Raw genomic sequence first — 23,812 nt, forward strand, 5'->3', positions numbered from 1 at the left:
GTTAGTCTAGTAGGAACAACGCGGTTAGTTTTGTGAGCATACTGTCAGTTGTCTTGGGCTGTAGGCATAGCATTGCTGGGGCACACAAGTCAAGGTTTAACTGAGGGGCCAGAAAACGCACACGCTGTGATGGCAGTGGATAAAGATGCGCACGTCACAGTCCCCCAGTGTGGCCTCTGTGTAGCAGACACTGGAGCATCGTTCGGGGTGTGATTCCTACTTGTATCATGTAAGTTGCTTGAGTAAGATGTTGCCATTTCTACAGCCTTAAAGTAGAGCCAGCGTCAGGAACTGCAACTCATAAGACTATCGTACAAGTCAGGTAATCTAATGCATGGACACGAGAGTCTGACGTTTGAAAATGCGACCTGTTTCACTATGACTGACACTTTTAATCGTTATCGTCCTTGATAGTTTTTTTTTTTTTTTTTTTTTTTTTATGATGCTGTAGCTTGTCAGGGCTTGACACTGAAACCCAGTAACTGAAAATAACTGTGGTGGAAGAGGGCGGGGAGCCAAGGAGAGCTGTGCGGAGCAGGGGTGGGTACATTTCAGAGTGTAACCTGAATCCAAGGAGGCTTCATGGCGCTCAACCGAAGCATCTCGAAGCATCTCCTTACAGCTTAGCATCCCAAGAATAGTACGAGTGACTGAGGGAGCGCTGGGGAATGGCGATGAGGGGTGGGCTTCCAGCCTCCCTCGGCTGTATGTAAATAGTCGCACAGCTGATGAGAAGGAAGCTTGGAGCTGCTTCTCTTTGGGGTATTTTTCAGTGGTGATGTCAGTATTGACTAAGTGCCTGCTAACTTCCTTCTTCAGTAACCCATGCAACGCACATGACCCTGTCCTCAACCTGTGAATCTCAGCCTGTTCTCCTCCCCCGAATGATCTCCTCCTCCTCCTCCTCCTCCGCCTCCTCCTCCTCCTCCTCCTCCTCCTCCTCCTCCTCCTCCTCCTCCTCCTCCTCCCTCCTCCCCTCCTCCTTTAGAAAATAGTCCCCAAACTCTGAGAACTAGGGCTGTAAAGCTCATTCAGTTAAAGCTCATTCAAAGGACCAGGGTTTGATTCCTAGCTCCCATGTGACAGCTTACAACTGTCTGAAACTCCAGTCCCTGGAGGCCTGACACCTTCTTCTCGCACAAACACATGCAGACAAAACACTCATACATATAAAATAAATAAGATTTACTATTTATATACTAGTATGTCATTTTACACACACACACACACACACACACACACACACACACACACACACACCCCATTTTGGGATGTGACTTTCTTTCCCCATAGGTAGTTTTGGAATTGAACTGAACTGTAACAGAATCTCCTTAAAGCTCCCAGTTTCTATGAACACGGACTCCTCCACCTGCGTTCTTCCGCTAGCTGTAGACGCGACTCTTCTGCCTTAAACTATCCAATGACTTTGCATTACAGTTAGAAACCGACCTTTCTCCTTAACCCTCAGGGCCCTTCGTGGAGGGGAGCCGGCCTTTCAGTGTAGACTCCACAATAATAATCTCTGGAAGAACTTGCTGGGCTTGCTCACCTTTAGCCTTTGCCGCGTGCCCACCCCCTGTGCCCCCCAGATCGTTCCTGGGTATCTCCAGAATCACTTTGTGTATCGCCTTACCCTGGAAATGGTTGGCCTTCATCCTCAACTATGCAGAATGTGAGCTGTAGAGGTTTATCTCCCCGCAAGGAATAGGCCAGGTGGGCTGTGAACAGGAAACAGGAGATTAGAGATGACATTAGAGATGGGCTCCACCCTTCTGCCTTGGCGAGCCACTGTTGTTTTCCTCTCATCTGACCTTTTCTCCAAATCACAAAACTCAGATCATTTTCAGGGATGCCCCTTTCCTTACCTAGGCTATTTTGGCTTATGTGTACCTTTTTAAGATTATATATTCTTTCTATTTCTATTTCTAGAGGACACCAAAACTTCATTAAGGGGGCATGATCAACTTCATGGGAAAATAAATGTCCCAGGAGGACAAACAGGTGGGAGAGAAGTGGTGGGAGACTCTTCAGATTACTCATATGCAAATCAGCGAAAGCAGCAGGTCCCCAATTCCCACGAAGAGCTTCAGAGAGACCAGTTCCAGTCACCACTTGCCTTCTCTGTAGAGCATTTATGTACACTTTAAGCGATGCTGTTGTAAATCAAAGAAAGCTAAAACACCTCACTCCTTCTAGCTTTGAAAATAATTCACGTCATAGCCGTAGAGACTGCTAAGGGGGTATCCCTTAATCCTCACCACTCAAATCCTTACCGAACCAAGAGAACTCAGCTAAGGAGTGAGTCTCTAAAGTGACTTTTTTTTTCTTTTTTTAAATATCTGAATAGTCACAACCATACTAACATATCATAAAGCTTACGTCCTGGGTCTTGGCTATCCTTTAAGAGAATTAAATTATTAACTAGAAATACATTTTGTCTGCGCATGTGTATATACACACATATGTTTAGACTGGATTTCCACATAGAAAGTGTTTATTTTCAGTCAGCCAACTAAAGTTAGGGAAATTATTTTATTCTATTACTGGGGTTCAAAAGATATTTGGAAGAGGGACTATCTCAGCTGAGGGTCTGGTCTATTCAATGTTATTGATGTTGACAGTTCCCATTCTCTAGAGAGCCTTACGGCAGTGTCATCCCCCCAAAAAAAAAAAAAAAAAAAAAAAACAACTAAAAATGGGGATGGATGGTGGGAAAAATCTCATGCACAACCAAGCCAGTGGACACCCCTATATTCACTCAGTGCACTACTGTAGGAGAATAGTTTTAGAGATTAAGTGGGAAAAGCAGAGGACGAAGAAGGCCCTTGAAGTCCAACAGTGACATGTTTAAACGATGACAGTGCTCTGTGGAGTTCCCATGGTTTTGTCTTGGAAAAAGCCCACATTTCCAGTTCGCAGAAGGGCTTTCTCAACATCACCTAGAACAGACTTCCCCCACCTGGATCCCGAGAGCGGCAGCATCCACAGCCCTCACAAAGGGCACGGTTCACAAAGGGCACGGCTCGAGATGGGAAGTTCTTGAATGGCAAAGCACTGGTTTCATTATGTCGAGGAACTTTGAGGAAGTCACCAAATCCACGATTTAAAAATATATTTCCTATTATACAGACACACCTACTTTCTAGAATTAAAGCCGAGTCATTTGTCTGTTATTAACTCTATAGATTGTGTAACTCTATATGCAAAATTTTGTCAAGACTGTCAAGTATCCGGAAAGGGCTTGAAAGAGGAAGGGAATCAAATCGAATGGTAATTTACTAAAGTGTCTGGATTCTGAAGATAAAATTTACGTTGGAGATCTTATGGCTTAGGATGTTTTGCTTCTAAAGCGCTCACTGATCAAGCAGAGTGTTTGAAATTCGGGGCCTCATTACCCACAATAAAAGCAGAGATGGCCCAAATCTGAGATGGCCCAAATCGCTAAGACCCCAGCGCTGGCAGCAGAGGCGGGGGTGGGGACCCCCGGAGCACTCTGGCTGGCTGGTCTAGCCCGCTGAGAGCTCGACGGAAGGTAAGAGAGACCCCCTTTCAAAAAACAAGGGGATAGTTTTAGAGGATGACAAGCAACCTACGTGAACCTCAGGTCTTGTAGATTGTAGATTTACAAGAAACCTAATGCGAGTTTCACTTTCACTTTTAGTTTCGATTTTAAATTGTTTGTCTGAGGGTCTCCGTAGTAGCCCGGTTGTTTTGGAGCTCTATAGACCAGAGATCCTGCTGCCTCTGTCTCCTGAGTACTGGAATTAAGGCATGCGTCACCACACCGGACCCTAGTTTCGTTTTTCTATAAACTGCAAATACCTATCCCAAAGCTGACTGACTCTAAAGTCATCTGTAGGAAATCCTTTGGGATCAGCGCCCACTCAAAGCTGCTGGGAAGCTTCGGGTTCAGAGTAGGAGGGCGTGGTTTCCGCAGAGGGGGCGGGGCTCTTTGCTACGGATAAGACCAGGAAATCGCCCTCCCCAGCCTCCAGCCAGGCTGCAACTACGCGACATGCCAGTCTCCTCGCCTACAGGTAGGGAGCATCTTCTCGCAGAGTCGGCTTGCAGGGCACTTTCGAGAGCCAGAATCACTAGACCTTTTGAGGATGGAGAAGGGAGAAGGCAACAGGGAAACACGATGGGTTGACAGGCAAAGACCTTTCCTGGCAAAGACCCCAGAATCCGCAGTTTGTCTGGTGACTAGGCACTGTTAGCTGTAATGCCAGCCTTGTGTGTTTATCTATAGGATCTTGGGGTAGGTAGCTGGGTGAGAAGAGATGATGAATTGGTCCCAGCGCGACTTTAACTGTTCACTAGCAATGCCTGGGTAAGTCTTTCCTCTTGAAGCATCTCCTGAGGTCCCTTCCTCTGTCAAGGTCCACGATGCTGGTAGCTTGAGAGTTTTACTCTATCTGCCCAGAGAACCTAAAGGACTTTTGGAAGAAAATGTCCAAAACAGTTCTTAGACACAGTGAGCTTGGCTATGTTAAAGTTTAGATTGGGGTTCTCATCAGAGGTAATAAAGTACCCGTGTTCTTATTTTTTTTAAAAAAAAAAAACATCTGAATAAATTATTGCAGGTGCTTTCCTGTGAACTACTTGGCCAGTTTTTTTAATTGCTATGCTCCATTGTGCTGGGCAATTAAAGGGCATCACTCTCCCATAGGTTAGGTATAGTGCCTTACTACCTCATCCATTGATCATCTGTAATGTAAGTAACTGCCTGGGTATTTCCTTTCGATAAACTCTCCTATGTCTAAGTCCTTCATTATGTTTGAGTATCTGAAAGGCCTTTGTATGGGAAAACAAACAAACTGAGGAAACTCTCGTTCCGCAGCTGATGGTGACGGCGACCAGCAGTGTTTAAGGAGAGCCTTACACTTTGAAGTATTCGCCTATCCCGGCTGAGCAGCGCAGATGGAAGGACAGGGCAGTCAGTGGTCACATGCTGCTCTAAGGAGGGATGGAGAAGGGAGAGATTTGAGCACGGAGTTTAGGGCCGTTTGATAGAATTTGAAAATTGGGTAAATGTTCACTCTTTTGAGAAAGGAAGCTTTGCGTCTTTTCCCTCCCACCCTGGGAAGACAGAGAAGTGAGCTCCACGGTCCTCATCTGGACTTCCCCTGGGACAAACCTATTTCCCCATCTTGAATGAGACATCACTTCTTCACTTTGTGTTGCTTTGTGAACGGCGCTCAGCTCTTGTCTGGGAATTCGACAAAGGTTACAGTTTCTTGCCCGAGGAAGAAAACCAACCCTGCACTCCTAACCCCCATTGAAGAGGAGCAGGTTTAGAGGTCAAAGAGGAGCTGATTTACATGGTGCCCGAATTTCTTCTTCTTCTCTCCCACTGCTCACAGCTGCACCTGGAGAGCCAGGGAGGAGAGGATAGGATGCTGGATAAGTGGCTGTCAGACCCGACTCACCACCTTTCAGACTTTAGGCTAAGCTTTTAAAACAGACTCTCAGTCAATGGCTAACTGTGCCAACCGAGTCCGCCATCAACGTGGGAAAAATGAGGTTTAGCCTTCAATGGAGGTCATGTACCTTGGTGTGACCGTCTAGCGCTCAGCTTGGCCATTTCTCCTACAGCCTCCTGGTAACGGCCACTGTGTCCTCACAGGCCTGGATGTTGTCGGCTGCTTGGGCAGAGGAACTGGAGAGATATGTGCCTAATAATGAGTCATTTGACTCTGCTTTCTTAAGATAAATGTCCTTGGTTTGGCTTATTTTTGTTTTTGTTTTCTGGTTTTGTTGTTTGAGATAAAGTCTCTCTATGTAGCCCAGGCTGGCCTCTAACTCAAGATCCTCTTGCCCCAGTCTCTCAGATGCGGTTGCATCTGCCTTTTTCTAACATGAAGGATTCATGATAGTCAATAGGAAGCCTATGGCCTTAACAGTTGGAATAAGTAATCAGATAATTATCAAGAACTAAGTATTTGGGTTTGGGGATTTAGCTCAGTGGTAGAGCGCTTGCCTAGCAAGCACGTAAGGCTCTGGGTTCGGTCCCCAGCTCCGAAAAAAAAAAAAAGAAGAAAAAAAAAGAACTAAATATTTATTTAAACAAATCAAGTTGCATTTTTCAAGAATTGAATGGGGGTGGTGGAGAATGATGTCAGTGCTGTGTGGAGATGCTGTGCAGGCAGTTGTCAATAGTCTTTCTCCCTAGACCACCAGTTCTTTTTAGGGAAATCTAGCATACAAGCCAAACCTTGGGAAAAAGGGACAGGGGGCTGGAGAGATGGCTCAGTGGTTAAGAGCGCCGACTGCCCTTCCAGAGGTCCTGAGTTCAAATCCCAGCAACCACATGGTGGCTCACAACCCTCTGTAATGGAGTCTGACACCCTCTCCCAGTGTGTCTTAAGACAAAGACAGCGAACAGTGTACTTCATAAAAACAAATAAATAAATCTTTAAAAATAATAAAAGAAAAAAGGGACAAAAAGACCCAACATGGGACAGTAAAGGAGCTCAATATTAAGGGCCCATTAAAAACGACACCTGTGGAAATTATGACATAATCTTAAATTTTAAAAGTGGCTATTAAATGTATAAAACAACTGGGGCTAGAGAGGCCTCAGAGGTTTAAAGCACTTGCTGCTCTTCCAGGGACCTACAGCCATCTGTAACTCCCACCTCAGAGAATTTGACATCCTCTTTGGCCTCTGAGGGAACTAGGCACACATGTGGTAAGCATATGTATACATACAAGCAGGCAAGAAAGTTTATTCTTGAAGAACAAAAGCAGATTTCTTTATTATTTTTACAGGGTTGTGCTTGCATGTACGCCTGAAGGCCAGAGGAGGGCACCAGGCCTCGTTACAGATAACCGTCTATAATGATGTGAGCCACCATCTGGTTGCTAGGACTTCAACTCAGGACTTTTTGGAAGAACAGCTAGGGCTCCTAACCTCTGATGATGTCAGTGATGTGTGGAGTATCAGACAAAACACTCTTACCCATAAAATAAGTCAGTCTTTAAAAGTGTAGAGGAAAAAGGCTGAAGGGAAACTGTTGACAGGCTGCGTGGAGAGTGGTGCTGGAGGCCACCTCAGTCTCTGTTGCCCTGGGCGGGGGCGGGGTCTTGGCAGCTCTCAGGCCTCTGTTTCAGTACACCAGTAGTAGCCTTCTTCCTCCCCAAGCAAGCTTTGTTAATCAAATAAATATGTTAGCCAATATTACCAAATGCTCCCTAAAGGAGAATGTGTGTACTGTGCTTACATTAGTTTTTTTTTTTTTTATAACAATAGCAATAATTAACAACAACAGACCATAAAAGTAAGCTGAAACGGTCATTCTGCCCTAGTGAAGATGTTTGAGCTCCAGTTCTAGGGTCCTTCACAAGAAAGGTGTGATGATTCTTTTCTTCTAATGATATAAGTAAAATGTTTACTCACGCATTTGAAAATTGGATATGCATAAAATGAAAAAAATTCATTTTCTATCTTTCTTTCTCCCTTTAAAAAAGTATAAATGTGGGCTGGAGAGATGGCTCAGCAGTTTAGAGTGCTGGCCGCTCTTCCAGAGGTCCTGATGTCAACACCCATCGACCATATGGTGGCTCACAACCATCTGTAATGAGATCTGATGCCCTACTTCTGGTGTGTCTGAAGACAGCAACAGTGTACTCACATACATAAAGTAAACAAACAAATAAATAAATAAATCCTTTTTTTTTTTCAAAAACAAGGTATAAGTGTGTAAGACTTACCTGTCCTCCCTATAAAAGTCACAGTTACCTTTGTTGATAATCACTGTCCGGCAGTGTCTTCAAGAAGGGTAGGGTTGTTCTACAACACAAGTAACTCTAAGCTCCTTCCTACGTCTTTGCAAACTCATTCCCTATGCGTGTACTAGAATCTGTCCCCCACGGTATTTTGAGTATACAGTCTTATTAGCTAATACATGGGTATTTCAAGATTTATTCTTAGCTGCGTCATCCCTGTTACACATGAGTTTATTTTTTTCTAGGGTGAATTTCCAAGACAGGAATAGAGAGATCGTAGGACATCCAGAGTTAAAAGTTTTAACAGGTTACCAAATTGACCTTTTAAAAAGCTATACAATTTCACATCCTTACTAATAAAGGTCAGGAAATCCTGTCTGCCTGCCTCTTCACTAACACTACCCACGAGGATTCTAGAATTTTGGTAGAGCAGAAGATCCAAACGTTATCACAGATCTGCCATGTACTTCCTTATAGAGAGCGTTGTGTGAGACTCTCGTTCATTTTCCTCTTGGCCGATGTATTTGTTTTTTTCTCACTGAGTTTTAGAGTCTGGATGCCAGAAGCCTTATGCATTGGCTTTATACACCTGTCAGAGAGACTGTGAATGGACACACAGGTCAGAGAGACCCTGAGAGGAAGACTGTCCCATGGAAGTTGTAAACATGTGAATTACATAGAAGAGGGAGAAAAAGTTAATTATTAGACCCCATCTTTAGACATCAGTTTCAAGAAAGAGTGGCTTCTGTTTGCTGCCTGCTCCTCCAGAAGTGCCCAAAACAGTGCCAGACTCAGAAAAGATACTCAGTGTTTGCCGAACGAATCAGGAAAACGTTCAGCAGAGGGTAGACTAGAATTCAGGCAGCTACGTCTCAGCGTCTCAGCGAGTGGTCCTGAGACAACCAGACCTTAAAGTAAACCAGCCAGATAGAATTCTCCTTCCTTCTCATGCCTGTCATCGCTGTACTCTGTTTACTGGGGAAAGAATTATAATTTGAAGTAGGCAAGAGGTAGACATGAGATTTTAAGGGGGGGAGAGGAGGAAGTGTCAAAAAGTGAAAGTGAAAATTGGTTGTTCTTTGCGTTGAAGCTTTGTTTAAAGCAGGTTTTAGTTTTCAAGTATGTTTCAATGTTCAAACATGCATGGTACAGATGGGGGGGGGAGTTGGGGAGTCCTTGGCTGATTTCCAGTGTACATTATCAATCTCTAGGGGCTTATAACTCAATTTAAAGGTGCTCACCACATCATATTGACTTCTTTTCGCTTGGTTCTCCATGGCTTTGAGTTACAGAATGGAAACTTTGAATTTTGCACGGTGCGGCTCTGTTTCCACACTTGCAAATCAGTCATTGGCCAGCCATCAGAATCGCTTCATTTGAGCTGGCTCGTCTGTGCTTTCCGGACTGGCTTTTAGGGCTTATTTCTATATTAGAAGGACACATCTACTATGTCTTGCTGTTCAGCTATTGAGTTAAACAGCCCTCTCTCTCTCTTTCTCTCTCTGTTTCCCATGACTAGGTAAGTCTCAAACCATGAGGATATTTGCTGTCCTTATACTCACAGCCTGCAGTCACGCGCTAGCGGGTAAGTCACCAGATCTTTTCAGTGGGCTCGATATTTTCAATATTTTAGCCTTGAGTTAAAAAAATGGAAGTAATTTGTGGGGTGTGTGTGTGTGTGTGTGTGTGTGTAGAAGGGGTATATGTGTACATGTATTTGCTGGGTACACATGTGGAGGTCAAAGGAAACCTAGAGCTCGCTCGAGCCTCACCTTCTACCTTGTTTGAGACACAGTCTTATTTGTTGCTCATGGCTGAGTCCTGTAAGGCACCTGGCTCAAAACCTTCTGGGGGTTCTCCTGTCCCCACCTCCCAGTGTAGGTACATGCTACTGCACCTGGCTTTCACCTGGGCTCTGGGGATTTGAACTCGGGTCCACGCGTTGCACAGCAAGTCACTTACTTACTGAGCGATCACTCCACCCCTGAAAATAATTCAAAGGCATATACTTTGCTTCTAAAAAGCACATTCTAGTTTCCCTTCTTCATAAATAAGTTACTTGTAAAGGATGAAGGAAAATACAGGAGCTGTGGGTGTCGTTTAGTAGTAGAGCACTTGGCTGGTAAACACACAACTCTGGATGCAATTCCAGCACCAGAAACAAATGAACAACATGCCCCCCTCCCCCAATAGGGGATGAATATAAAAATACAGGTAATACAGAACCAACAGATGATCCATTTCCTATGAGTGGCCACCGAAAATTCCTGGGGAGATGGCCCGCTAATATCATCTTCTTATTTATTGGTTCCTTTTAAACAAGACTGGGAATATATTATCTAGATGGCTTGTGGTTTTCTCCGATGAAGTTATTTTAAAGAAGAAGTTTAGTGTTCATGTGATTCACTGATAACGCGACGGTAACCTTTTACCCATTTTTTTTTTCAAATGTGTGTGGAGGAGTTTTCTGTCCTCTGAAGGCTGTTCCTCTTTCCTTTGCAGCATTTACCATCACAGCTCCAAAGGACCTGTACGTGGTGGAGTATGGCAGCAATGTCACGATGGAATGCAGATTCCCAGTAGAACAGAAACTGGACCTGCTTGCCTTAGTGGTGTACTGGGAAAAGGAAGACAAGGAAGTTATTCAGTTTGTGAAGGGAGAGGAGGACCTGAAGCCTCAACACAGCAGCTTCAGGGGGAGAGTCTCCTTGCCAAAGGACCAGCTTTTGAAGGGGAACGCGGTGCTTCAGATCACAGATGTCAAGCTGCAGGACGCAGGTGTCTACTGCTGCATGATCAGCTATGGTGGAGCGGACTACAAGCGAATCACGTTGAAAGTCAACGGTAAGAATTACCCTGGATGAGGAAGCCTTCATCTTTATTTAAAGCATCTCCCTAAGGTTGGGAGACATTCGTTCTTGGAAGTTCACACCCACTTCTCACAGCACAGCAGCAGCCTGTCCCCACTCGTTCGTTCTTTCGTTCATACACTCCAGCCGTGAAAACATCTAGCACTTGTGTGTTTGACAGTGACCTGAGATTCAGTACCAGATGATACACAGCCGTGCCCTGCAGTACTGTAGCTTGCAAAAGTGAAATGCCAGGTGTTTGCTTCTTCTTATCGTAAATGCAATATATATAATATATTATATATGTGAATATATAACTATGCAATATATGATGCATATATAAGTATCTAATATAATGTATAATATATAATCTATATAATGTATAATACTATACTATAATATATATTTATTTACATATATAGTTATATATATTGCATTTATGATAAGAAGCAAACACCTGGTGTTTCATCTTTGCAAGCTTTATGAATTACTTGTAAATATGTATACATACACACACACACACATATATAGATATATACAAGTAATTTGGATATCATAGAAAGAAATAGAATCATAAAAATGTCCTTCCTTCCTTAGCACCACCTTCCATGACATATACATACACAGTAACTACTATTTGTACATCCCTCCATAACTTAGCATATTTACCTTCCTTTGAATATCTTCATACAAAATCCAATATATGTACACATATATACATATCATACAAAATTTAATATACATACACATATATAATATATGTATACATACAATATATAATGTGTGTATATATATATATGCATATATACCTCTACATCTATCTATTTCTTCTACTGTAAGGGTTGCAGTCAGAAAACTTAAGGTTAATCTGTAAAGGGTGAGAAAGAAGACCTTAGGTGTAGAAGAAGCCATTCTTCTCAGGGATGGTACAGGCTACACTCGGCCAGCATACATTCATTGTCAGGGCCTGTGTCTCCGGGAGTACTGAGGAGGAACTGTGAGTGTGAGTTCCTGGATAACGAGCCACAGAAATGCCATCAGGTCACTTGAGTTCAGGGTTTGGGGTTGGGGCTAGCTAAGGGAAGGAAAACACCTTAATAACCACCCCTGCTTTCACTGTTGGCTTACACAGACCTGAGAGCTTCACCCATCCCAGGCGTGCACACAGCCAGTCCACATGCCCACCAGGACCAGAAACCCCCTAGGCTCTCTTCTTCATATACCTCCCATAGTGGTGTCCTGGGGTCAGGTCCCTCCATGGTCTCATAAGAGATCACAGTTATTAACCCAGAATTATGTAGAGATTAGGAAAAATGTGTCCATTCGACGGTGTATTAATGGGTCTCTGTTGCTAGATCGGTTAGAGCTCCTGTGGTTATGAAAATGTCACTTGTCTTATTTTGTTGCTTGGCTTTATCTTCATTACCTTTTGCTTATGTGAGAGGAGACTCGGGACATGGTCATTAATATCTTGAGCACGTGTTAGTACATGAGCAAATATGAGGCTTCTGTTTTGTTCTAAGACATTTAAAGAAATTATGAAGTCGGAAGGCATGGGCAGTCCAGGTTGCTGAACCTGGGGAATGGGAAGGAGCACATGCTGGCAGCGAGGAAAAAGGAAACAGAGACAAGAGTTCTCTCATGGCTTGTGAGGAGTAGGTGACTTTGTGGTGAGGAAGAATTTACTCCAGATTATCTGCTCAACAATATCTTTGATACCAAAGCAGCCTTCTGGAGCTGATGGCTTCTCTGTGGAAGGACTTTTGATGGGGCAAAACTGAGAACCAAGCGGACTTGAAGGCCTGTTTGACTATTTCGGTTTCCTTTAGAAACCACTAGGTTGGCATTTTACCCCCAGTCTGTCTTGCCATTTGCTTACAGCTTTGGGGGTTTAGCTGGTCTTCACCAAGAGTCTGAACCTTGGCTTTGGTGGGCATTGTGGCTCAAATCTGTCATCCCAGCTATATGGGAGGCTGAGGCAGGAGAATCACACAATTAGGACTTGTCTGCCCTACAGACATACAGCAGGTTCAAGAGCAGCCTGGGTAACTTAGCAAGATCCTTTCTCAAACAAATAAAAAAAAGAATAAAAGAATACATACATACATACACATACATACAGACATATACACACATATACACACATACATACACATACATACACATACATACACATACATACATACACACATACATACATACACACATACATACACACATACTACACATACATACATACACACACATACACACACATACATACATACATGCACACCCACTTACATACATTTAATAGGAATAGGACTGAGGACATGCCCAGTGGTAGAACACTTGCCCAGAAGGTATAGGACCCTGGTTTCAGCTTCTAGCACCGCGGTGGCTGGCATGCCAGAGGAAGTAGAACTCCTGAATGATGCCCTATGCAAATGATTTCACAGCAAGGCTGCCCAGATTTTCTTCCCATCACTGCAAGTGTGTGGTAGCCAAGGTTCCCTACAGGGAGTTCACTCACCATGGGGTTTTAAAGGTGAAGCATTTCAAAACTGAAATCTGAAAGAGTGTACTTTTGGATTAACTCAGTTTTTATTATCTCTTTGGATCCTGTCATACCTTCAGAGGTTTACAGAGGACTCTCAGGCATCTGGCTTTTAATTGAAAATATTCAGCTTTAATATCAGGAGGAAATGAAATGTTCTTAATGGTTCTTGGACTGTACATGGTGTTAAGCAGCTGCAGGAAACACTTTAATCATGGGGCTCAACAATTAAGGATTGCCATGGTCACCAGACCCCCCAGCCCGGTTTAAATCTTTCCTATACCATCTATCCCTATCTAAGGTGTCTCATGTTTAATGTCTCTTTTCCTTCTCTTGAACACAAGCTCTAGGGGTAGGGGTTTTCTCGGTTTTATTGTTGTACCCCTTGGCCTTGGCTTATGATGAAGTTCCAGTGTAGTAAGAAAAGAAATGGTATTTGTTGAAGGAATGATTTAAAAAACCGATTAGCTTAAAATGTTTGCTATACAAACAGGCTTGCATATGGGAAATTTTGGACAGTTCTTCATGAGCTGTGGAAACTTTCTTAAGACCCACTGAAGTAGTGATGAGAAGTGGGAAGAAATGGCTGTGCTCACAGTCCTCCAGAGCTGTGTTCATGGTCCCCCACAGCTGTGCTCACAGTCCTCCCCAGCTAGGCTCACGGTCCTCCAGAGCTGTGCTCATGGTCCCCCACAGCTGTGCTCACAGTCCTCCCCAGCTGTGCTCACAGTCCTCCAGAGCTGTGTTCATGGTCCCCCACAGCTGTGCTCACAGTCCTTCCCAGCTGTGCTCACAGTCCTCCAGAGCTGTGTTCATGGTCCCCCACAGCTGTGCTCACGGTCCTCCAGAGCTGTGCTCATGGTCCCCCACAGCTGTGCTCACAGTCCTCCCCAGCTGTGCTCACAGTCCTCCAGAGCTGTGTTCATGGTCCCCCACAGCTGTGCTCACAGTCCTTCCCAGCTGTGCTCACAGTCCTCCAGATGGTCCCCCACAGCTGTGCTCACGGTCCTCCAGAGCTGTGCTCATGGTCCCCCACAGCTGTGCTCACAGTCCTCCCCAGCTGTGCTCACAGTCCTCCAGAGCTGTGTTCATGGTCCCCCACAGCTGTGCTCACAGTCCTTCCCAGCTGTGCTCATGGTCCTCCACAGCCGTGCTCACGGTCCCCCACAGCTGTGCTCACGGTCCTCCCCAGCTGTGCTCACGGTCCCCCACAGCCGTGCTCATGGTCCCCCCCAGCTGTGCTCACAGTCCTCCACAGCCGTGCTCACAGTCCTCCCCAGCTGTGCTCACGGTCCTCCAGAGCTGTGTTCATGAACCCCACAGCCGTGCTCATGGTCCCCCACAGCTGTGCTCACAGTCCCCCACAGCTGTGCTCACAGTCCTCCCCAGCTGTGCTCACAGTCCTCCACAGCTGTGCTCACAGTCCTTCCCAGCTGTGCTCACAGTCCTCCAGAGCTGTGTTCATGGTCCCCCACAGCCGTGCTCATGGTCCCCCACAGCTGTGCTCACGGTCCTCCAGAGCTGTGTTCATGGTCCCCCACAGCCGTGCTCATGGTCCCCCACAGCTGTGCTCACAGTCCCCCACAGCTGTGCTCACAGTCCTCCCCAGCTGTGCTCACAGTCCTCCAGAGCTGTGTTCATGGTCCCCCACAGCCGTGCTCATGGTCCTCCACAGCCGTGCTCACAGTTCCCCACAGCTGTGCTCACCATGCTCCTAATCTGACGAGTAACAGCAGGGGTAGCTGTTATAATCAACACTCACAGAACACCTACTATGTGTGAGGTCGCGCCCTGGGCTTCTTGCTGTTATGAATTAATTTAACCTTTAACATGACTCTTTGGGGAAGGCACTTGCTCATGACCATGGTTGACTTTTTTTCTTCTTTTTTCTATTTGCTGTCTTTCAAATCTGAATGTGTCTGTCCATAGGTGGCATCTTAGATTCAGTGACATGTAGCCTTGTTCCCATCTTCAGGCATTAAAAATTTGAGGGCCAAAGAAATAATGTAATTTGCCTAAATTCTAACCCAGTAAGATTATAAAACCAGGTTCTAAACCTAACTAGCCCATCTGTAAAATCTATGCCCTTCCTAACCATGTCTTGTTACCTATCTCTTTACCTTGGGACTGTGTAGCAAGGTAGAGAATGGCTTTAAAAGTGACTTGAACGTCTCCTGGTTAGTATGATCCCAGCAGTAGCAGAGTGTTCTAGAGTTAAACCAGAGGTTTGAAAACAAAATTTGTCTACTCGGTCTTTGAGGTGTTATGAAACGTATATGTGATTATAAAAGATATATTTGGTACCAATGTATACATATATAGCTTATATTATAAGAAATGGTCATTGTGAAGATCAGAAGGAGATAACTCACTGATTCCATGTGGTTGATACAATCTAACACATGATACTTTCTGAAAACGTACAAAAAAAGAAAAAAGAAAAGATACCCAAAAGAAGAAACAAATGGGGGTTTGGGGATTTAGCTCAGTGGTAGAGCGCTTGCCTAGCAAGTGCAAGGCCCTGGGTTCAGTCCCCAGCTCCGAAAAAAAGAAAAAAGAAAAAAAAGAAACAAATGGAACAAAAGAAGTATTTATAAGGCCTTGCCAGTTCTGAGAACTCAGGGTCAGTGTATGCTATGATGAGTTCATCGTTAACAAATGGAGATGGTCCCGATCAGATTGGAGCTTATTTTAGCCAATGCTTTAATCACATCCAACTCAATATTTGTTTTTAATGTCCGAAAGTCACTCTGGCGTCTTGTTTTGCCTTGTGGTGAATTGTTAGCTTTATCTTCAATCCTCAGTTTCTTTAAGGAGACTTTGAAATGTGCTTATTTTTAAAGATGGCGACTTCAGTTACGAGTAGACGAGAGGGACAGATCTGTAGTTCAGTTGGTAGAGCGCTCGCCTTCCATTCATGAAGTTCTGTCCCCAGTAACACATAAAACCACAAGCAATGACACTCAGCTGCCTGTGTCCCCAGCACCCAGGAGCTAGAGGCAGGTTACCTTTGCCTACACAGCAAATGCAAGCCTAGCCTGGTCTACACGAAACTCCTCCCCGAAAGCAGAGCAAAGCAAAAATAGACAGGAGAGTTGACAAAAATCTGTAGTAACCTACATATAAATCAACACCCTCCCCTCTTCCCATGGCAGACATTCAGACCCAGGGACAGCCATCAACGTCTACGGGGTGTCAATGATTTAACAGATCCTAGAGCAAGCGTGCTAGTGGAAATTCTGCTATTTCCCTCCATTTCCCGCCTGCGTCCTCATGCTCTCCTTAGAGACGGGTGCCGTGGAGGCTTAGCCAGCTGTGGATGAATCCACATCAGCTGCTCACCGTGGCCTGCTAGAGGAAGCACAGCTTTTCATCCTTTCACCAATGAGAATAGAAAGCGGTTATTTCGCTCCGTGTGGGTTTTATCGCTGACAGTGATTTTAAATCTAAACCTTTGATTTCCCAGAAAAATTAAGTCCTGGGCCATGTGGCGTAGGCCCCATCGTGGTGACATTATTTCCTGATGTGCCTGTTTAATAATCTGTAGTGGTTTCATCCTCGATTGTTCTTAAATGAGATAAACACAGAACACTGGGCCAGTGCTCATCAAAGCTGTTGCCGTAATTACACCTCTTTTATTGGTGCTCGTTTTGTTGGTTCATGGGCAACGGAACATATTACAGTTTTGCCTTGCCTTAGCTACTCTGTGTCAAGCTTCTGGGAAGCCATCCTGTTACGAAGCTCTTATTATGTCTTTGGCAATAGAATAGGGATCTCAGCCTCTACGCTGGGCTCTGTAGGGCTCACTAAAGGTCACAAGGACAGCGATGATGGCTGAAGAAATAGATATGTTTTGTTTACATTTAGGTAGAAAGGCCTGCGGTTTCAAGATGACGATTTACTTAATTTAGTTAGTACATTTACTTTGTGCTCAGTAAACACCCTGCTGTGGTTTTTTACAACAGCACGGTTGTTCCTAAAGCCCAAACGTGACCCAGATTTGAACCCGAGGCAGACTAACACCCACTCCCTGCTGCCAAAATAGCAGGGCTGGAGGCATATTTCTCTAATAACCAGCCCGAGTTGATACTCTTTGTAACGCCACCAAGCCACATGTTTTTGCTTAAGATGGGGGAGCCCTGACCTCTTTTTGCTTCTGACCTAGCTCCATACCGCAAAATCAACCAAAGAATTTCCGTGGATCCAGCCACTTCTGAGCATGAACTAATGTGCCAGGCTGAGGGTTACCCAGAAGCCGAAGTGATCTGGACAAACAGTGACCACCAGTCCCTGAGTGGGGAAACAACTGTCACCACTTCCCAGACCGAGGAGAAGCTTTTCAACGTGACCAGCGTTCTGAGGGTCAACGCAACAGCTAATGATGTTTTCCACTGTACGTTCTGGAGAGTACACTCAGGGGAGAACCACACGGCTGAACTGATCATCCCAGGTGAGTTGCCTAACTCGGTCCCCGGACTCCTAGCAACATGGCCATCTGTCATTAGTCATTTAGCAGCAGTTGGCTGAAGGGTACGAATAAATGACACTTATGTTTGCTAGATGTGTTCTTTTTCCTCTTTATCTTGTGTATAAGCCATAATGTCGCTGGATAAACATCCAGCTACAATCGATTAAGTGTTTCCTCGTGACAAACTGTATGTTAGCCATGGAGTATTTGTAGATGAGTAGGACATAAGTCACTGTGCTCCAGGAAACAGGTGATAGTTGCATGTAGGAAATGCTCTTGTAACTGGGGCACCACCCACCACCAGCAACGTGAAATCAGGACTCTGTGAGTGCTTCAGGATTGTAAACCTCGTCACATCAGAGCTGCGCTCTTCCCCCCAGGGCTGCTGTAGGAGGAGGCAAATGCATTGGTTTTTCTTTTGTATCTTGATACAGGAAGGAGCCTCTCCTCCCATGTTCCGCTGTAGGGCATTGTCTGATATTTCAACTCCAGGAAGTCTGCTCATGTAGAAAACACGAGGCTGATGTCTATTGGCAACCTACTAGCTGGCTTGTAATCGTAGGGATAGAATGAGCTGTATGAAAATGAGTATATGAAAGTTGTTGGAGAGTTCCGCTGTTCTTTAAATCCATTACCTCACAGGAAAAGGGGGGATGGGAGACAGTCCGGCGAGAGGCCTGGAGCATTATGAGAATGTAAGTCCAGAGGTACTCTGAGGAGAATTGCTTCTGCCTCCATTTACCTCTCCAGTGTACGTCGACAGTACATTGACGTTTAGAGACAGCTTTATGAAGTTTAGAGAACATAAATAAAACTACATTAAAAAGTCAACCAATATGAAAAATACAGCCCAGATTGGGCTTGGAACCAAAAGGAGCACACGAGTTTGGAAAAAGTTAAAAAAAAAAAAAAAAAAAGGAAGACACTCTAACTGGAATTGGACCTTTTCATAAAAGCTGCATTGCTGGTCTCCTGCCATTAAATGTTTTATGTGGCTGGAGATGTGGTTCCATTGGGAGAATACTACCCTAGCATCCACAAAGATCTCACCCCAGCACCATAAACTCGGTTATATAGGGCTCACCTATAATCCAAACACTTGGGTGGTGGAAGCAGGAAGATCAGAAGTTCAGGGTCATCCTTACATACATAGCAAGCTCAAGGCCAGTACGGACTACAAGAGACCCTGCCTCAAAGAAAATACAAACAGACACCATAATAATAAGACAGCAAAAAGCTGCTTTCTGGCCATTTATTTGTGGGACATCCTGGAGTAACTTAACCACTCTGAGTGTCTCTTCTCATCTGTAACTTGGGTCCATAGTGGGACCAAATAGAAGCTGACTTACGACAGGAGATGAGAGTTAACAAGCCCAGAGCATCCCAGAGCCATGGGACCCATTTCTCTCTTTCACAAAACCCCAGACAGAGAAACAAGGAGGGAGAAGTCAATGACCAGGATGCCCAAACAGGGAAGAAAAACAACCCACACTGGTCCCTGATTTTGACCACAGTTGTGGGAGACAGAAGCTGCTTAACAGTGCTTTCCCATGTTCTTGAGTTCACTTCCCCCCCAAGTCCGCTGTTAGTGTCTGTATGAAAAAGTGCACAGGGAGTGACCGCACCAAGGTTACCATTTAACATTACAGTCACTCTTTGTGGCACTATGCTAAGTGTGTCACAGTCCTCGAGTTCTTCTCTGTGCTGCTCCCAGTTCCTTAAGAGACCTGTCTTCTCCTTCCAGCCCTCACCCGGCCATTAACTTTAAGTAATTAAGAACACCCTAAGGCCAAACGAGATCTCAGGGGTGATCATTCTCCTATTTCCCAGCAAAGCTTTATCATCCATCAGCCTCTCTTTCTTGTTTCTCAGAACTGCCTGTACCACGTCTCCCACATAACAGGACACACTGGGTACTCCTGGGATCCGTCCTTTTGTTCCTCATCGCGGGGTTCACCGTCTTCTTCTGCTTGAGAAAACAAGGTATTTTCTCCATTGCTGTGCTCCCAGCGGGAATGTGAACGAGGGTCCTTTCGCCATGGCCTGGAGCAGCCAGTGCCAGGGTCCAGGGACACTACTATCCTGACTCCACAGGAGCGGCCCCACATCACAGGGTGCTGGCCCACCCTGCATGCTAGCAGAGCCAGGAAACACTGACTTGAAAGGTGTTGCCTTCCTCTCTCTGGGCTAGCTTTCAGCTACACAGAGTAAGTTTTAGCAGTGACTCTGGTGTACTGAGTCTTCCTTAAGTCCTGCTTATGCTGTTGTTCTGCAACATCTCCTACCTTGGAGTGTGGTGTTGTCGTAATTTGGAGAGGTATGTGTTGGACAGGGCTTAAGAGAAGCTAGAAGACTTAGCCTTAGAGGGAGCGCTGCAAGCACACAAGTCTAGACAAGGAAGACACTCTAACTGGAAGTGGAGGTCAGGGGTGGGGGATGGGTGACAACGGAGGCTGAAGAAGAAAGCCATAGTTTCTTTTGACGGACTTTGAAGACAGAGCACTGTGGTGCCTATTGGTCTCAGTTGAACTCAAGTCTTGTATTCCTTACAACATCCTGTTGAGCTGGGTTCTGGGCACCCTAAGTGGGAAAGCACTTCTGACTAAAAAGAGCTGTGGTATCTTTACCACAAAGCAAATTTTTTGGAGGGTAAGATTTCTGAAGACAAAATGACATAGTTTTAAAAATTAATTTCCATATATTTATTTCAGTACTTACCCATAAGAATGACTAAAAGCTAGGAAAATGAATATATTCAAATAACGCCTTCCCATTGTAGGATGACTTAGAGTAAACCTTTTCACTAAAACTTTGAAATGTATACCAAGTGAGCCAACGGCGTATGGATTTGCCTGAAGCCAAATAGGGAAATAGAAAATGGGAGGGAACATCAATCGTCAGAGAGGAATTCCCCACCACCCGTGCGGAAGGAGAGCGTATGGGGAAAGTGTTGTAACTGGGGAGGTAGCAACCAGCTCTTTCCAAAGAATCAGCCCTCAGTAGAACCAACAGGAATGCCAGGATGTGAGGATTAAGTTTCAGTGACACATCTGGATTAGGACTAGCCTGGGACTTGCACAAGGAAGCAGTTGTTGCCAAATCCCATCTGGGAGGATTGGTTTAGGATGAGAATAGCAGAGAATCAGTAGGTGATACAGTAGCTCTGGATGTGGGCCTCTCTGAGGGGAGGGTGGGAAACAAAGTAGACAGTCCTAAAAAACCATCTGAGAATGAAAGGATGTGGCCTGAATTGTAGAGTAATTAACTTTGCAGTTTGGAACCTGGAATAAAGAAGTTCATGGGCTAAAAGTCTGGTGATTAGGGGTTAATTGGTGTCTCCTACAAACTTTACATTGAAAATGGAGTCCCTGTGGGATGTGGTGGCAACGTGCTATAAGGAATTAAGATTGATTTCTTCTTATTTAGTGAGAATGCTAGATGTGGAAAAATGTGGCTTCGAAGATAGAAATTCAAAGAACCGAAATGGTAAGTGTGATTAACAGAAGGGAGGGGCAAACCGAAAGACCTTGAGAGACAGAGCAACCGAGCATGGTCCTGCACTGCAATTCAGACACTCTGGAGGCTGAGGCAGGAAGATAGGGAGCGGCAGACCAGCCCGCACCACACAGCAAAGAAAAAAAAACAAAAACAAAGCAGAAGGAAGAAAAGAAAAAGCTATTGTACCAACAAGAGAAATCTGCTATTCTGATCTCCCCTCCTTTCAAAGGAGGCTGTTTGTGGGGGCTGTTGGCTCCTCGGCCACATTTGAGGAAATTGTGGGTTTGCTGCTGCTGCTGGGTCTGTGTGGCAGCCCTGCATCAAGGATACTGCCGACATATTTGAATGGGCAGTTAAGCACATGGCTCTGCAGTGCAGTTAACTGTTTCATGTGTGCAATGTGGCATTTCATTTGATCACCCTGCCCTCCAACAGTCAGAGAACTATGACAGTCACCTCTATTTTACAGTAGGGAAAGCAGGGCCGAGAAGATAACGTGAGGTGCTTAAGGACACACAGTGTTACCACAGACGTTCATTCTTATGCTACGTGCTTCCATTGATTCTGCTACTGATGTCTATATTTATAAGAGCAGAAAACTCCAAACCAGCCAGCTGAACTATTTCTTAAATAAGTTATGTTGTGTTCTAATTCATTTTAATGTTGTTAAGAAACCAAGCAGTAAGCCCAGGCTTAAAGTGGTTTCACTGACTTGGGCAGACCCAAACAGGTTCCCTCATGTCCATTACCATCTGCACTGCTGAATCATGCTGGGGAACCAGCCCTGCTTGCTCAGGACTGAGGATTTCTAAGCCCAGCGCACTTTCCATTTTAAAATCAGGGCAGTCCCAGACAAGCAAGGATGTTAGTCATCCTTCATCGTGTAAGGGGAGTCAGACATAGGTAGGATTTGTTTCTGTCTTCTTGCAACATGTGTGTGTGTGTGTGTGTGTGTGTGTGTGTGTGTGTGTGTTATATATATATATATGCGCTAGCAAACATCAAATTTGTTTATCTTACATAGCATACACTTCCCCCCACATACTCCCTGCCCCTGTGAAATTATTATACTATCATCACTCTCCAGATACACAGTTCGAGGAGACGTAAGCAGTGTTGAACCCTCTGAGCCTCGAGGCGGGATTGGCAGCTTGTGGTCTGTGAAAGAAAGGGCCCATGGGACATGGGTCCAGGGACTCAAAAATGGAACCGGAGAGGAGAAGAGAACAAAGAAAGTGTTGGAAGAGGAGCCTGGGACGAAAGACATTTCTACAAGAGACACTGCTAAGCAAGTTACCTATCAGTCATCTCGGGCAATAAGTTGAGGGTTCCTCATTTTAACAGCTGGTCCTCGCACAAGTGACCTTTCTCTCTACCCAGTGCCTGGATGAGAGGCAGAGTCACAAGTGTTGAAGTGTGAGTGCCTTCTATTTACTTCCAGTCCGTGTGTTCTTGCTGTGGGCGTGTGGTTATGACTGGTGACGTAATAGACGTTAAAATGCAGTCACCAAACTCAACTGCTGCTTAGCATCCTCTGTAACTACTGGCACAAGCAGGAAGCGCGGAGGTCACGTGGTTCGTTTGACAGGCTCTTGCTGTCCGACTTGAGTAATCTTCATTCTCAGGCCTCAAGGTTCTGCAGTAGTAGTTGTTCTCTTTAAATATCTGCTTTACAAGTGTTGGGTACTACACTCAAACATCTTATTTCATCACCATGGCAACCCTCATGCTAACCTCTGTCAAACTCCCTTCATAGCCAAGATGCTGAGTGTCTGAGTAACTTGACCACAAAATGACAGCTATCAGATTTTTCAGGCACTGTCCTTTCAGGATAGAATTTGTAGCTAAGAATTTAATTAAAAAAAAAAAAACCCGCTTATTAGGCACTTGCACACCACACCGTGCCTTGTGCACTGCTCTGGCCTCTGACAGAGAAGGAAGCCAGAGTGCCGGTCGGATTTGCTTATGTGTGTTCAATACTCAAATCAATGCTCATTAACATGGAGTCCGCATTTTAAAGACACTCTCCAGTTCTTTGTCTAGCATTATATTTACCTCTGATCTGTTATCCTTGCCAAACAATCTCATGTTCTCCATGAAGTGTCTAGTCTTGTTGAGTAGCTCTTTTTTTTTTCTATTTAAATGATATTGACATCTGAGGAGACAGCTCAGTTGGTAGAATTCTTTCCTTACAAGTGGGAAACCCTGTTTTATCCCCAGAACCCACATAAAAAACAGTTGCGTATATCTGTGCATGCTTGATCCAAGCACTAGGGAGGCAGAGACAGGCAGATCTCTAGCTCTCACCGACCAGCCAGCTCCAGGTCTACAAGAGCTGACAGTGCCTGAGAAACATGCCCACACCCACACACACACACACACACACACACACACACACACACACACACGCATGCACACACACACCATACACACACACCACACACACACACACACCACACACACCACACACACACACACCACACACACACTATACACACACATCACACACACACCACACACATACACACACACACACCACACACACACACATACACACACACACACACATGCATGCACGCACACATACACACTCTCACATACACGGATCATGTACTCATACACTTAAGTGGACTCTCTTCCATATGAACACACATACAATGGTCCCCAAGACAAAACAAAACAAAAAAATAAACCAAACTAGCTCTATTCCATCAGCCTAGCCATGCTATTCCC

The 23,812-nt window shown here is 44.9% G+C and overlaps 1 protein-coding gene across 1 annotated transcript; it reads left to right on the forward strand.

The window, feature by feature from the left end:
• The first annotated feature begins 9,168 nt into the window (after positions 1-9,168).
• On the forward strand, positions 9,169-23,452 carry Cd274 (CD274 molecule). Its single transcript, XM_032895466.1, has 6 exons — positions 9,169-9,247; positions 10,231-10,572; positions 17,279-17,563; positions 19,454-19,564; positions 21,008-21,067; positions 22,167-23,452. The coding sequence occupies exons 2-6, from the start codon at positions 10,290-10,292 to the stop codon at positions 22,187-22,189; spliced, it is 762 nt and encodes a 253-aa protein (XP_032751357.1). The 5' UTR covers positions 9,169-9,247; positions 10,231-10,289; the 3' UTR covers positions 22,190-23,452.
• The last annotated feature ends 360 nt before the right edge of the window (positions 23,453-23,812 follow it).

Source organism: Rattus rattus, chromosome 2 (genome assembly GCF_011064425.1).
Source record: "Rattus rattus isolate New Zealand chromosome 2, Rrattus_CSIRO_v1, whole genome shotgun sequence".
Lineage (NCBI taxonomy): Eukaryota > Metazoa > Chordata > Mammalia > Rodentia > Muridae > Rattus > Rattus rattus.